Here is a 15200-nt window from a genome sequence, read left to right as displayed (position 1 = left end):
AAAATCAAACTGCCGATATTACCAGAAGAATAAGGTTAGCATGGGCAGGATTTGGAAAACTGAGTTGGATCTTGAAAAGCACTAAAATAGAACAATATTTGAAAACCAGAATTTCCGATCAGTATATCCTCCCTATACTCACGTATATAGTTCACAGAAGTGGACACTCACCAAGTCTAATATGGATAAAATAGTAAAGGCACAAAGAGCGATGGAAAGATCAATGCTCGGGGCGAGACTTATAGACAAAAAAAAACAAACAAATGGATTAGAAGCAAAACCAAAGTAAAAGACGCAGGAGAACATGCTGCGAAATTAAAATGGACCTTCGCAGGACACCATGCCCGACATAAGGATAAAAGATGAAACCACGAAATACAACAATGGAGACCATGGTTAGGAAAGAGAAGCAGAGGAAGACCACAAATAAGATGGGCTGATGACATTAAGAAGACCAGAGGACACAACTGGAAGCAAGTGGCGTAAAATAAAAAATACTGGATTGATTTGGGGGAGGCCTATGTCCAAAGTTGGATTACTTAAGGCTGAAGAAGAAGAAGAAGAGTTTATTAGAAATTTCTTCATTCTTTGAAAAGCGAACCTACCATACTCTATACAAGCTCGTATTTAGATCTCGTGTTAAAAATCGTTTGATATACCAAGATAAAGTAATATTTATACGGGTTCTATTTGTTTGTTACAGATACGAATATTAAAGTCGGCATTTTATACTAAAAAACAGTACAGCCCCTACCAAATCATTTACTACTACACAATTTTAGGTTAAACGAACAATTTAACGAAGTCGAGCCTAACAATTCAGATTCAATAAATATACAGATGCCGGATTGTGTCGAAGGATCAAAACATTATCTTACTCTATTAGTGGAGAATCCTACACAATTCGATACGGAGATTATTTTTAAAAGAAAAAAGGTTTGCAATTGTGAAACTAAACAAACTTTAGTTACTTTTAATACGACTAAATTGCTTTACGATTGTCCACATAGAAAAGTAGTGTTGATCGAAACTACAAACGAGCAGATTGAGGTAAATAATTTATCTGACCATCTTTTCCTCGGTCGTCCCAATGATCTTCTTCCATTTGGCGATTTGCCTCTTGCTATTCGTACTATTCTATTTTCTGTCATTCTTTCGATGTGTTGATTCCATTCCACTTTTCTTCTTTTGGTCCACGCGTTTATTTCTTCTATACCACATCTCGCTCGTATTTCCTCACTTCTTACTCTGTCTCTTAGAGTTTGGTTTGTTATTTTTCGAAAGACTTTCATTTCTGTTGTTTCCAGTAGTCTTTGTGTTTTCGCCGTATCTGCTCTTGTTTCCGCTGTGTACGTCATTATCGGTCTTATTGTTGATTTATATATCCTGGTTTTCGTTTCCGTTGTGAGGTATTTGTTTCTCCAGATTGTGTTGTTGAGACATCCTGTTGCTCTGTTTGCCATGTTCACTTGTTTTTGTACTTCTTCTTCCACTTTTCCGTAGTTTGACAGTTTTATTCCCAAGTATTCAGTTTCCATCACTTGTTCTATTATTTTGTTATTTACGACTAGTTTACATCGTCTCGGTTCCGCTGATATTACTATCGCTTTAGTTTTCTCTGTTGAGATCTCCATGTTGTATATGAGCGCCGTATCTACGAATTCTTTAATTAATCTTTGTAGGTCATCTTCATTTTCGGCTGTTATTATGGCGTCGTCGGCGTAGCATATTATCCTTATTTCCTTTTCTCCCATTCTATATCCTCTTCTTTTTTTAATTTTCTTTATGATTTCATCCATTATCAGATTAAATATTAATGGGCTCAGCGAATCTCCTTGTCTAGTAAATAATTTATAATAACACAAATAAATACGAAATTTGTAATCTATCATTATCATCAACAGCTATTCTCCCTTAGGTGTATCCATTCATTTCCGTTCGTTGTTTTTTACATCCATTTGTGAGCAGCCATTCGCTTGACATTAGCGGGGTGAGGTCTACTTCTACTTCTCTTATTTGTTCTTGATCGTGATTCAATAATTCGTTTTATCCGTTTTTTTTTTCATTCTTTCTACGTGTCCTGCCCAGTTTCATTTTAACATGGCAATCTTTTGGATCTGTTACTTTTGATCGTGTTCTTATATCTTCATTGGATTTGCGATCGCTGAGCTTTATGTTGAGCATTCTCCATCTCATAGCTCTCTGGGTTACTTGAAGTTTGTGGACTAAGTTGTTGTTAGAAGCCCATTTTTTAGTTCCATATGTCAGAACCGACAATACATACTGAACCAAGAGTGATGTCGGAACAAGCACCAAATGTCTAATTTGATTAGAAAGAAGATAATTAGAGGGGGATTATTGCAGGTTTGATGATGTTGGTGGTAGCTGATATCTATTTCTTGAGGCAGCACGAGAAAAATGTACTGTGTAGCACAAAGTCTTGTTAGATTTTCTTATTACTTGTTGTACTGGATCTAGCACTTCTAGAACTGAGAGGCGTCTGGTACTTATCAATAACCGTAGCACTAGATGGATTTGGGTAACGGATTGTCTTTATATTTGAAGGCTTGCTAATTATGGCTTTTCCCAGTTATATGTAACACTTGCTTTGTTTTCTTTTGATATTATTGTTTCTTCATTTCAATTAATAATATCAATGTAACATAACTGCCAAACATTAATGATTTGAACAAAAACTGGTTACTAATATTTATATTTGTTTATATATTTATTTTAGAAAAAATCAAGCAAAATAATAACATTCACAATAAGTTATCATATATTAAGAGAAACGACAGTGGCGTACGACATCCATTTGAGTCATAAAAGATTATTCACTCTCTACTTTCGCATATACGGAATACCCGCAGATGAAAGCAGAGTATCTGCCTATAATACTGATTTTATTATGGCTTTTAAACCCGTCCACTTATCCACTAGGGTTCCACCAACGCAATTTTTTTGGTTATACAATCACACTCAATTTCCAGCCACAATAGAAGTAAAAAAATCAAAAATTACCGAGATTTATAAGAAGTTCAAATATAATGTGTTTGAATGTACTCAAGACAAAGGTGAAATCAGTCCTTTTGGCAAATTTGCACTCAAGTTCAAATTTTGTCCCATTGAACATCGAAATTATACAGTAAGTGTACTATTTATTTATACTGGGTTGTGAATCGTCAAAAGGGCTATAGGAAACTCAATGGGAAATTCTAAACTATTGAGTTTCTGCTTTTCTAATTATTTTACACCATAAGTCATGAGAAACTATTTGTAGAGGACTGAAATCTTAACCGAAGACACGTCCCAAAATTGTGCAAAAATAGAATACAGTTTTCAGGCCGCCCCTAAAATTCAGGCCACAAGCAGTACAAAAATGTGTATTACGGGTTGCGTTTGGTCACAAAGAAGTTAGATATTAACAATATTTGAATTTCAATATTTTATCATTTATTGTTTAAAATGTAATAAAGTTAATGAAATGTACCGAGTTGAGGAAAAAACAGCAATAATGTTTTATTCGGGCAATAATCACTGCCAGATTATTATTATATATAATTAATACGTCTTGTATAAATAAAAAGTCTGACATATATAAACTGAGTAACATTTATTGTTATTTACTGACATAACATCAAAAATAAAATAAAGATTTACTTTTACATATACACACCTTAATACACCTGCATGCAAAACATGTTGCATACCATCAAGACAGGTTTAATATACTACTTCCATTAATAAAACATGAAGAACACTTAATTATATTTTAATCATACTATTTTTGTTTTTTCTTTCTGTTCTCTATGGATCAGTTAAAACACACCATTAAAAGATGTCACAAACGAAGTTTTACTATCATTAACTAAATTTTAAAATGTATTTTGTTCATTATTTTATATGTTATATTTTATATATGTGTTATTACTTACTTAATATAAAATTAAAATTGTGAACTATTAATACCTGTGTTTATCCCATTTGTCTACCTATCTTTCCATGGTCTAGTCTTGTGTGTGTGCATTGCTCTGAAAGACCCCTGAGCAGAAGTACTTCTTGTTGACATTCCTTATAATGTAATATAAAAAAAAGAATAGGTATATAATTAGAATATATTCTATGATATAGATATATCTATATAAATGTGTAATATTGTTTGTAGCTGAAGATTAAATTATCCATTTATTGTTATAGAATCTAGGTATATCTTTAAAATACAAAATCTTATTTTAATAGTAATATGTGACATAAATATCTGTACAGCAAAAATAAGTTCGGCTAATGGATTAAGTCCACAGTCAGGAAATTCGATGACACACACATAAGTGTTATTAATGTTGAGTGTCATAGCTTTATATAAAAATAATCCCGACGACTAGTAAGTTGCACTGACAATTTGTGATATATTGTAAATATTTACACATTCTTCTAATTACAGTGCCTTGAAGAAGGAATAAAACAATTCCGAAAACTAGGCCAAAAGTCAAAAGAGTGTTTCTGTAACATCCCGGCCAAACTTTCTGACTGCAGCCCTAATAAACTGTATATCGACAGTCAATAATATACAGTATTTCTTATATATATATATATATATATATATATATATATATATATATATATATATATATATATATATATATATTAATACATTATATGTGTGCGTGTGTGTATTTATGCTCTAGGTATTCACTTCGTTTTTAAAATGTTTAGGCTAAGATTCCCCTTTTAATAAAGGGAGAAGAAACAAGACTTACTTTAAAAGGTACAGGCACGTTGAAAAGTCCAGTAGATGAGACCTATTTTCATTTTTCAATGCCACAATTTTGTAAATCTACAGGAAAGTTCCCAGTTGTATTTTCAGTTGATTACTTAATAGTAAATTGCATGCCGATATGTAATTACACCGAGAGGATTATATTTATTCAAAATATTACCACTGACATAATTATCTACTACGAATGGGACCGGTAAGTGAATATTATGACAAGTTATGATCAAACAGAATCAATACATCAATACATTTACCTTCTTGAGGGCTATACTGATTATCTTTACACCACTGTGTCTTCTTTAAAATATTTCTTTTGATTGTGACGATATAGATCAGAAAGGAGCATAAATGCATCAGTTTTGGTAATATTTATAGTTTCTAAACTTATGTGTTGTTTCAATCGCTTTTACATTTCATCCGATTTTAACAGATCTATATTTAGTTTTTCATTATTTCGTTTCCGTTTTCTCCTCTAACATGCCTCTCCTTGCTATACTAATTGCACCTAATCCACTAATCGCTTCTAAGGGTTCGTGGAAACTGTCATGTAATGTTTTCAGTGATGAAAACATTACATGACAGAAACTTACATATAAGAAGAGGCGTTCGACAGGGATGTGTGCTTTCCCCTCTTTTATTTAACATTTATTCGGAAGCCATATTTCAAGAGTCTTTGGAGGATGCAAAGATGGGAATTAAAGTGAATTAAAGTGAGTATTGATCAACAACATACGATATGCTGATGATGGTGTCTTAATTTGTGACAACATAGTCGATCTTCAACAACTTGTCACTAAAATCGGAGAATACAGTAAGCGAATGGGATTAGAGATTAATACCAAAAAAACCAAATTTATGATCATCTCCAGAAACTTGGATGTATTTGAAAACTCCACCATAACACTGAATACTAAGTCCATTAAAAGAGTGAGTAAATTTAAATACCTGGGATCGTGGCTTTTTGAAGACTGGGCATCGGACAGGGAAGTAAAATGTCGCATTGAGCAAGCTCGACAAGCTTTCGTAAAATTCAAGAAGGTACTGACTTGTTCAGAGTTCGATCTTCAACTGAGACTAAGGTTTACTAAGTGCTACGTGTGGTCTGTGCTGCTATATGGCGTAGAGAGCTGGAAACGAGGGATATAAACAGATTAGAAGCTTTCGAAATGTGGCTCTATCGCCGTATGCTAAAAATACCATGGACAGCGAAAATCACAAATATAGATGTCCTTAAAAGAATAAACCAAGAACGCCAACTTTTCGAAACCATCAAGAAAAGGAAAACGGCGTATCTAGGTCACATCATGCGAAATGAAAAATACCAGTTGATCCAACTTATAATCGAGGGTAAAATTGAAGGCAAGAGAGGAATGGGACGCAAGAAAATGTCCTGGCTCCGAAACATAAGGCAATGGACAGGGATTAACGACATACAATCTCTGATACATATTGCAAGAAATAGAGAATTAATGGAAAATGTGATCGCTAACATCCATTAGTGGATTTGCATCTGAAGAAGAAGAAGAATGTTTTCAGTACCTTTTATGATGCTTCTTTTATCTCTGCAGTCTGAAGTATATTGTCTATTAACATAAATAAATGTATCCTTGGTTTTTCGTACCTATCTTGCAACATTTCCCAGACAGCGTTATAGTTTGCTTCTGTGGTGTTTAAATGTTGTATTAATCTGCTTGCTTTTCCTCGGATGCTTGTCTTCAGATACTGCATTTTTCCAAATTTAATAGTTGGTTGTTCTCATGGTTTAAACAAATCATGTAAAGGCACCCATGATTCATACTTACCCTTAAATGTGGGTACTTTACTTTACCTCTATCTTCTAGCGCATCGTGTTCATTTTCTAGAGTTAGTTCCATTATGAATGCGTCTATTTTTTGCACTTATTCTTTTCGATACGGGTATATTCATCAGTTTCATCTTCTTCTACTTCTTCTTAGCCTTCTGTCGTCCATGTTTGGACATAGGCCTCTCCCAACTCCTTCGATCGGTCTCTATCCTGAGCAACATATTTCCAATTTGTTCCGGCTATTCTTTTAATGTCATCAACCCATCTCATCTGTGATCTTTCTCTTGGTCGTTTACTTTCGTAAGGTCTCCAATTTTGTATTGTAGTATTCCAACGTTGGTCTTTTTGTCTAGCAGTGTGGCCCGCGAAGCTCCATTTAAGTTTGGCAATTTTTGTTGCTATGTCCTCGACTTTTGTTTTGGATCTTACCCAGTCGTTCCTCTTTTTATCTGACAGTCGTATACCTAACATTGCTCTTTCCATTGTTCTTTCTGTTGTGGCTAGTTTATTCATGTTTGCCTTGGTTAGGGTCCAGGTTTGACATCCATATGTCATGATAGGAAGGATGCATTGGTTGAACAATTTGCTCCTCAAGTATTGGGGTATTTTGCGGTTCTTAAGTATCCAACTAAGTTTTCCAAACTCTCAGGATTTGGCCTAGGTAGATATATTCCTGGATTTGTTCTATCTCACTGCCATTTATAGTTATACGTCTGGTAATAAATACGGGTAGTTGGTATTCATTTGCCTTCTCTATCAATGTTCTCATTGTCAGCAGATGGTCTGATGTACTATATCCTTTGCGGAAGCCAGCCTGTTCAACTGGTTGGTAATTGTCCATTTTGTAGGTTAACCGGTTGTTAATAATTCTCATAAATAGTTTGTATACTTGTCTGAGCAACGAAATAGGTCTATAATTCTGTAGATCACATTTATCCCCTTTTTTGTGTAGGAGTATTACTAGACTCTCGTTCCAGTCTTTAGGGATATTGCTATTATGGAGACATCTATTAAATAGCTCTGTTAGTACAGGGATTGTTAATATCTTGCTTGTTTTCAAGAGCTCGGCAATTATACCGTCGTGTCCTGGAGTTTTATTTTTTTTTTTTTCTTTTTCAACTTTTTCAACCTGATTTTTATTTCTCCAATGTTTTTTTGAAGACTTGTATTAAACTTTAATATATTTTTCCCCAATGGTTTCCAAGCAATCATTGAAGTATTCTCTTGTTCTTCTTTCCTTTGAAGATTTTTAACGTTTATCACAAAACGCACTACACTCTTATTCAATTTCTTGTTGAACAGAACTAGAACTGGTAATCTCTAGTAGCTGCTAGCTCCTTGAGCTCCGTCTCTCCCTTTTGATAATATTTTGTACGAAGAACCAATGTATAAATACAAATGCCCAATGTCCGAACTTCTCGATCAATTATGGGTTGATCTAGTTTTACCGGAAAGTAACTAAACTTACAATTAAATTAAAATATAGACATCTATTGCAATTATATAGGTAAAATTAGGAAATTAAGATTAATGTGAGATTAGAAATTAAGGGGTTTAATTTGTGATCAAGCAGGCAGTGATCTCGTTGGTTTAGACCTGTGAAGCTCTATTCTTCTTGTTTTTTTTCTACCTCTTCATTATTGCATTCTTATGGGCATTAATGAATCTTAATAATAGAATTTTATATCCGGTATTGTTTATATCTGAATAATTTCAACTCTAAATATGATTAATTTACAGTGTGGATATTCCCAATTTCATCAAAATACAAGCCCAAGAAGAAAATGGTTACCTCCTACCCAGTCAGTCCCATGCTATTACCTTACAAATACAATCTTTTGACCAATCTCTAATCTCTGATTTTGTGTTGTCTTGTCGACTGGCTATCGTACAACAAGTTTACTCTACGGGAAAAAATGAAAATATGGAAAAACACTTGTTATCCGAAATCGAACAGTATCAAGAGATAGAAGTTGAAAAAACCCAATTAAATGGAAGTAATAGTGTTCAATGTAAAATAGATGCACAAAAACAGGTATAGTATTATTTTTGTATTGTTTTTTGACCCCAAAAAAAATGAAAAAAAGTTTACCACTTTTACCCCCCGGCGTAGAAAAAAAAAACAGGTGTGGTAGTCCAGTGGGACTGATGGTAGAAGCTATACTTCTATACACGCGTTCGCCGTTACAAATTTATATGAGAGTCAATCTGCACAATCATTACATATATAATGCTATAGGTAAGAGAGAGCACAAAGAGAAACAGAATTAAGTATATAGGTATATGGTGCATCATTTGCTGTATATAAACAACATTTGACCTGTAATAGGAGTATAGTGAATGAAGAATTGAATCAATATTTTGATGAAAATGTATATTTTTATTTTCATATATGAATGAAAGGAGTTGAATGCAAAAAAAAATTTACACATACTCTGCAGTAAAATGCATTGTTTATTTTGTTATTAATATAAAAATACAATACAATACCCTGCAACATAATTCAATATAATAATACAATACAAATTAAAATGCAATATTCATAAGTATTTAAAAATGACAATATACATAACTTACTTACGCATACATTTAATTTACCATGATAATAATATTAATAAAATAAAAATATTGTTTCGTGATACAACTGTCATTTTGTCTGACATCGACAGATACAAAATTTAATTGTTGTTTGTTGTGTATATAAGTACAGATTTGAAATTTCTTGAGATATTTACAAGTTTTAATTTATAATTTAACATGACTAACGAGGCTCAAGACAAATCTGAACAGAATGGAAAAATAATAATAATATTAATAAATATTAAATATAGTTATAAAAGGAACATTTTTATTCTCGAGAGAGGAAGAGAGAGAAAATATATCTTCTGTCTTTCTCTTGCCTACATCTTACATATGTAATGATTTTGCCGATGCACTACCGTACAAATTTCCAACGTCGAACGCGCGTATAGAAGTATAACTTCAAAATGTTTTAAATAAAAAAGCAGCTGAGAGAATTTTGAACAAAAATGTTTATTAGCAATTTTTGTGTAGAATAAACCGATCTCTCAGAAACAACGCTTGAAGAGACCGGTGATTGTGAATGTCAGTTACGCGCGCGAAAAAAATTTTAAATAAAATTTGTATCTCGACTTTAAAAATTCGATATTTTTAGCATACATTAATCTTTTTAGGAAAACCTTAAGAAAGATACTACTACATACATCATGACCCTTACAATCAGAGTAAATGTTGTATATACACGAGACTTAACTAACTTCGTAAAACCACCAGAGATTTTTAGGTACCATCCTCAAAATAAACTGAAAATAGATGGAACAGTAGAACATCTAGAAAAGGAGAGGAAAATTTTGAAAAATAATAACTTGCACAAAAATCTTATAGAAGATGTATTAAGAATGATAATTTCGTAAGTATATTTTGTTAGGCATTTTATGTTGGCAATGTACTGTTACGTTGTTATGTGGGTTCAGAGATTAAGTGAAGCACAAGTGGTTTCCTCCTTCTCATTCCTTGAGCCCTTTTCAGGACGTGCTGACACTATAAATGTTAGTATTTTGCTGTCTCCATTGGCTGCGATCCTGTGCCATATTGACGGCTACATGTAGGAATTTTCCCACCAGAGTCTTCATTTGGTCTGCCCATCGTGTTGGAGATCTGTCTCTTGGTCTTCAGCCTTCTAACTTTCCTTTTACTACCGATAGTTGCATTGTCCCCGTTCTTCTAGCTATGTGGCAGAAGTTAATTAGGTATGCTCGGTATATTTTCTTTAATAGCCTGTCTTTTATATAAACCTCTTCCAGAATTAACAAGTTGGTTCTATGTTCTGTCCAGGATACGCGTAGAATTTGTCTATAGACTCACATTTCGAAATCTTCGATCCCATTCCTATCGATTTTTTTGAGTGTCCATGTTTCAGCTGCGTATGTAGCAATGAGAAAAATAAGGGCATTGACCGACCTAAACTCGGTATTCCTTGTTATTGTTCGATCTTTCTATATTTTAATCAGTTTAGCTGTTGCGGTTCGAGCCAGTGCTAGTCTACGCTTGATTTTTGAGGAGCAATCGCCATTGTTGATTATTAGGGAGCCCAAGTATACATATCTATTGAAATTTGCCACTTAGTGTAAGTGTGGTAGCGTATTATTGGCTCTGTCTACGATCATTATTTTTGTTTTACCGGTGTTGATATGAAGTCCGAATTCTTCGCTTATCCGGATTAGCCGTTCAGTTGTGGTAATCATTTCGAATTCATTCGCTGCTAGTATAAGTGTATCATCTGCGTATCACAGGCTGCTGATTTTTCTGCCTCTAATAGTGATTTCTCCATCCCATTCGTCTAGTACTTTTCTCATTATATACTTATTCAGAATGTATGTTGCATAATAATGGTGATAGTATGCAGCCCTGTCTAGTTTCTTTCTTTGTTTTGAACGCATCAAGTGGTTTAAGTAACTTTATTTAACGCAAAAACTCACTTAATTACAATTAACACAATTATTAGTTATCACTTAGAAAACAATAATTCGCACTGATAAGTAGAATCGCCAATAATAATCTAATGCCCGCCTCTGTTCCATAGCCGTGGCCATAGCGTGTTCCGCGGGTGCCGTGAAACCCACACTAACTTTCGAGGGGCGCAAAAATTGGGATCACTCACTTCTAGAAACAACTAATCTGTAATATTTTGAGTAATATTAAATAGATTAAGTTTTGACAAACGCCTAACAGTTAAAAAAAGCTCTAGGCATTTACTAGGCGACTCTTAATATTTTTTTATTGTTTTTTAAGTTGAATAATATTTATTTATAATAAAAACAAACTAATCAAAGGTAATTATACTATATATAGGGTTCCATTCGCTTTTGTTTTTTTGTTTCAGCTTTTTAATCGTTTTTTTATTTTTTTTATAATTAATTTTTTATTTGGTGTATGATTTGGTGTTGTATAATCAGATATCTCTATTAGATAGGCGTATATAAACTAAAAAAGGATAGGGAACATCCTTCAAACATAATAGGAAATCATAATACTGTGTCCGATGGCCCTTGCTTAGAATTACCAAAAGAAAGATTAGAAAGCTCCTCTAGGATAGTAAGAGGTCCTTACTAACCACAACTAGAACGGTTTTCAGTCAAAATAACGGGCCAAAAGAAAAACATTAGAAGTCGGTCGGCTTTACCCACTTAGTAATCCAACTTCAAATGGTTGTAATATAGTGCCACAAAAAATGCAGCTTTCTGTTTTTTATGCAGATGTTTTGGCATGGATGACAGTACTAAACCTGGATTTATAGAGACTGCGGTTATTTCTAGTTGATTTTCATTATAGAATAAAGCTGCAGTACGATAAACTAGAGTTTTACCGTGAAAAATTCCGTAGATCTTCAAATACAAAACAAAAAAAAGGCTGAACAGATTATATGAAGAAACTAATTGTAATAACTATAGTTCTAGTAAAAGGTAGAAAACCTCTAGGTATATAGGTATACTGCTGACAAACTGACATATTACCGGTATAAAACATTATTCTTACCATCATCGTCCAGTAAGCTTGGATTCCAGTTTACCAGCCACGCCGACGAGACGGCCGAATCACATTCACTTAACTGTGAATGATACGGATGATGATTCAGGCCCTGGCCAGAAAACAAAGAGGCTATCGTAGGAGTTTAAAATTCTAAATGAATCTGCTACTGAGACTGGAATACACTGGTATATTGGATCGACCTATGGAGAAACAGTACGGTAAGAGATGAGGGCTTGCACTCAATGTTACTTCTCAATAGATCCTATAGATATAATTTAAACTTCTTTCAGTAATTATTTCACTATTTTCATTTTTTAGAGATGTTGTCTTTGACGACCCACTTAAAGAAATTTTAGAAGGAATTAGAGATGAAACGGACATTTACTATTCTCAATTAAGCCTTGGTAAAAAAGAACCCCAAACATTGGATAAAGAACATAGATTAAAACAATATTTTGCAAGACCATCTTTATCGATTTTAGCCGATACATTAAAAACGTTTATTCATGATGGCATATTAGAGACTTTTGAATTATCTACATTAATCGGGAATAGAATAGAACAAGACAACAAAAAAGAACAAGATACTTTTGAAAAGAATAAAGAAACAGCTGACAATATAATTGTAGAACAGGTAGCTCCTGTATGCAAAAATCAGTGTATTTGTAAAAAAGATTAAATTATTTTATGGTGTTTTATTTCAAATTTTTTATTTGGACAAGAAACCAACATTAATTGCTGAAAGTTATTGTTAGCAGGAAGAGATATACAAACAGTAGGTACTCTATATAACGCTTCATATGAACATTGCTACCACTCCATTCTCTATTGTCTTTTTCTAATATCTAGGGGCTTTATGTTAGGTTAATAAACTTCTTGTATCTCATATGAAACCAAATAATGTACCCTAGAGAGTGCCTTAGGGCAATTGGATTCTTGTTCTGGCCTACTGCAGTAATGGAGAAACAATAATAACTCATGGAATTGTGCCAGGTGTATAATTATTGTATGAGTAAATTAGCGATGTGGACCTGTCTTAATGGTCAAGTGGAAGCAAATCACATCAAGTCATTGGTGGAACAGTATAGGCCTCTTCGGACTACTCCTTAAAAAATGTACAACTTACTTCATACTTTGCCATTTATTACTGGATAAAGATGTGATTACGTTGATTCTGTATTGGCATGTCAATTGCAAGTTTCTGTATATATGTAAGGTTTTCATTTTAAGAAACTTGAACATACAAGTAAAACACTTGTTGTTAAAAATTAAATTTAAAAATCCAAAAGGATCATTTTTGGACTAATCAGTCCATCGTCAGTGAACCTAAAAGCAAGTAAAGCTAACTAAATTAATAAAAACGTAGGATAAAATTTTGACTATTATGCAAAAATTTGATTTGTACAAAATGTGACTGATCATTCTTTCCCATGGCCATTCAAATGTTAGATCTAGTAATTTGGATCTGTTTAAGTCTGATAAATTTTGATTCTTCAATTTATATTCTTAGGTTTGCTGACATTTGCCCTGAAGATTCTCTAGTATGTTAGAATGTTAGCAGCTACTGTACATTTAACAGTTGAATTTACTTCATTTATTTAATGCTGTGATGAATGAAGTTAAAGCGTAAGCACAACAGCACATCTTCTAGAAATCCCATTATGGATAATGATAAACATAGAGAAAAGGATTAATAACACACTGATAAAATTTTAAATTTTATAGATTTTTATTTTAAAATATATTAATTTGTACAAAATGAATCCTGTATCCTCCTGAATACAGCTAGAAATTTGTCACCATTATTTCTGGTTACTTTCTGACCTTCTTCAGTGCTACTATACAACTTTTCTATAATTGGATCATCCTTCTGTAAGAAAAAAATGTTTTTTAAAATATGGAACAAACTTTTAATAACAAAAAAAACATATTGGAATAATTGGAACAATAAAATGAAAATTTCACACCACAAGACCTTAGAAATATTAAAAAAACAGAACTACAGAAAGACATCATTGCAGGGAATGATTGTTTAAATAGATTCCTTCATACATGCAGTTTTTACATTTAAAATGTAATTATAAGGAATATAAAACACTGGGGAGCCCTGGTGTTGCCATTTTTAAAATACAAGAGAACTTTTTTGCACTTAATACAATTTTACTTCATCTTAACTTCTAATTTACTTACCAAGTCTTCTTCTAAAATTTGTTCAAACAAAGGATGCATTGTAAAATGATGACACATCCATTCATGCAAATCTTTAACATCTGTTACTGTATAGACAATACCACCTTCTGCTAACACATAAGCATATTCAGCTAAGAGATTTTGATTAATTATCCTCCATTTATGTTTTGCTTTCTTGAAGTGTGGATCTGGATATAGGAAGAACATTTTCTTTAACTAAAACAAAATTTGAAAAACACTTTTTATTATTTAACTTATTTCAATGCATAGACATACTGCCAAAACACAGCTATTCTTTCAGTAGTTCACTCTGTAGACTATACCAGAAAAACGCACCTGTCCTTTTTTAAAAAAGTTCGGCAAGTACTTCATAGCATTTGACCTCAGACAAGCTACATTCTGATACTCTGTAGGATGTTGAGACCTCAATGCAGTAATTCGGTCCATAACATAGTCAGAAACTTTGACTCTTATTTCCATTCCTAACATTAATGTCTGTGGGAACATGGGAGATAAAGTAATGAGTAACCCACCATAACCACAGCCAATATCTGCAAATTCTATTTCAGAGGAATTATTCCCATTGTTTACAAATTTTTCTGGGTAAAAAGGACTCCAGTCCATGAGTTCTGGGGCATGAGGACTAAAAACAAGATGTAATAAGCTTAATTAATAATTTAAATCATATTTCTTACTAATCAAAGCAATGATCCGCTATCGGGTTGGAATGTGCTCGTTGCCTATAAAATCGCTTCTGTGGCAGCCGAACTGTAGAATTTTCAGACATTTCTTATAGCTAAATATTCAATTTTTAACTGTTTCAAAAAGTTATAAATGTAACCATTCTAACCTTTAACCTTACTCGCACCTCACTTCAGAGTA

General features: G+C 33.1%; 2 protein-coding genes across 2 annotated transcripts in view; one reads left to right on the top strand and one right to left on the bottom strand.

The window, feature by feature from the left end:
* Nucleotides 1-12808, top strand: part of LOC140435180 (cilia- and flagella-associated protein 65) — a 65589-nt gene extending 52781 nt beyond the window's left edge. The window contains exons 12-17 of the mRNA XM_072523955.1: nt 783-1050; nt 2738-3145; nt 4714-4970; nt 8319-8613; nt 9773-10008; nt 12447-12808. Of these exons, the coding sequence (XP_072380056.1) occupies nt 783-1050; nt 2738-3145; nt 4714-4970; nt 8319-8613; nt 9773-10008; nt 12447-12807 (1825 nt within the window). The 3' untranslated portion in view covers nt 12808. The remainder of the gene's footprint in view (nt 1-782; nt 1051-2737; nt 3146-4713; nt 4971-8318; nt 8614-9772; nt 10009-12446) is intronic.
* Nucleotides 12809-13835: 1027 nt separating this feature from the next.
* LOC140435184 (tRNA (guanine-N(7)-)-methyltransferase) lies at nt 13836-15200 on the bottom strand. The gene is made up of 4 exons (XM_072523959.1): nt 15014-15200; nt 14655-14961; nt 14319-14534; nt 13836-13998 (listed from the first exon to the last, which is right to left on the bottom strand). Exons 1-4 carry the CDS (start codon nt 15103-15105, stop codon nt 13873-13875), a joined length of 741 nt encoding a protein of 246 aa, XP_072380060.1. The 5' UTR covers nt 15106-15200; the 3' UTR covers nt 13836-13872.

The sequence above is a fragment of the Diabrotica undecimpunctata genome, chromosome 2 (genome assembly GCF_040954645.1).
Source record: "Diabrotica undecimpunctata isolate CICGRU chromosome 2, icDiaUnde3, whole genome shotgun sequence".
Taxonomy (NCBI): domain Eukaryota; kingdom Metazoa; phylum Arthropoda; class Insecta; order Coleoptera; family Chrysomelidae; genus Diabrotica; species Diabrotica undecimpunctata.
The sequence above is the reverse complement of the archived record's forward strand: the minus strand, read 5'-3'. Positions and strand labels throughout refer to the sequence as shown.

Coding starts and splice junctions, on each gene's coding strand:
- LOC140435184 (XM_072523959.1), bottom strand. CDS start 15,105: ATGTCTGAAAATTCTACAGTTCGGCTGCCACAGAAGCGATTTTATAGG. Junction 14,535..14,654: donor ACTTTTTTAAAAAAGGACAG/GTGCGTTTTTCT, acceptor ATTTTGTTTTAG/TTAAAGAAAATGTTCTTCCT. Junction 13,999..14,318: donor AAATTTTAGAAGAAGACTTG/GTAAGTAAATTA, acceptor TTTTTCTTACAG/AAGGATGATCCAATTATAGA.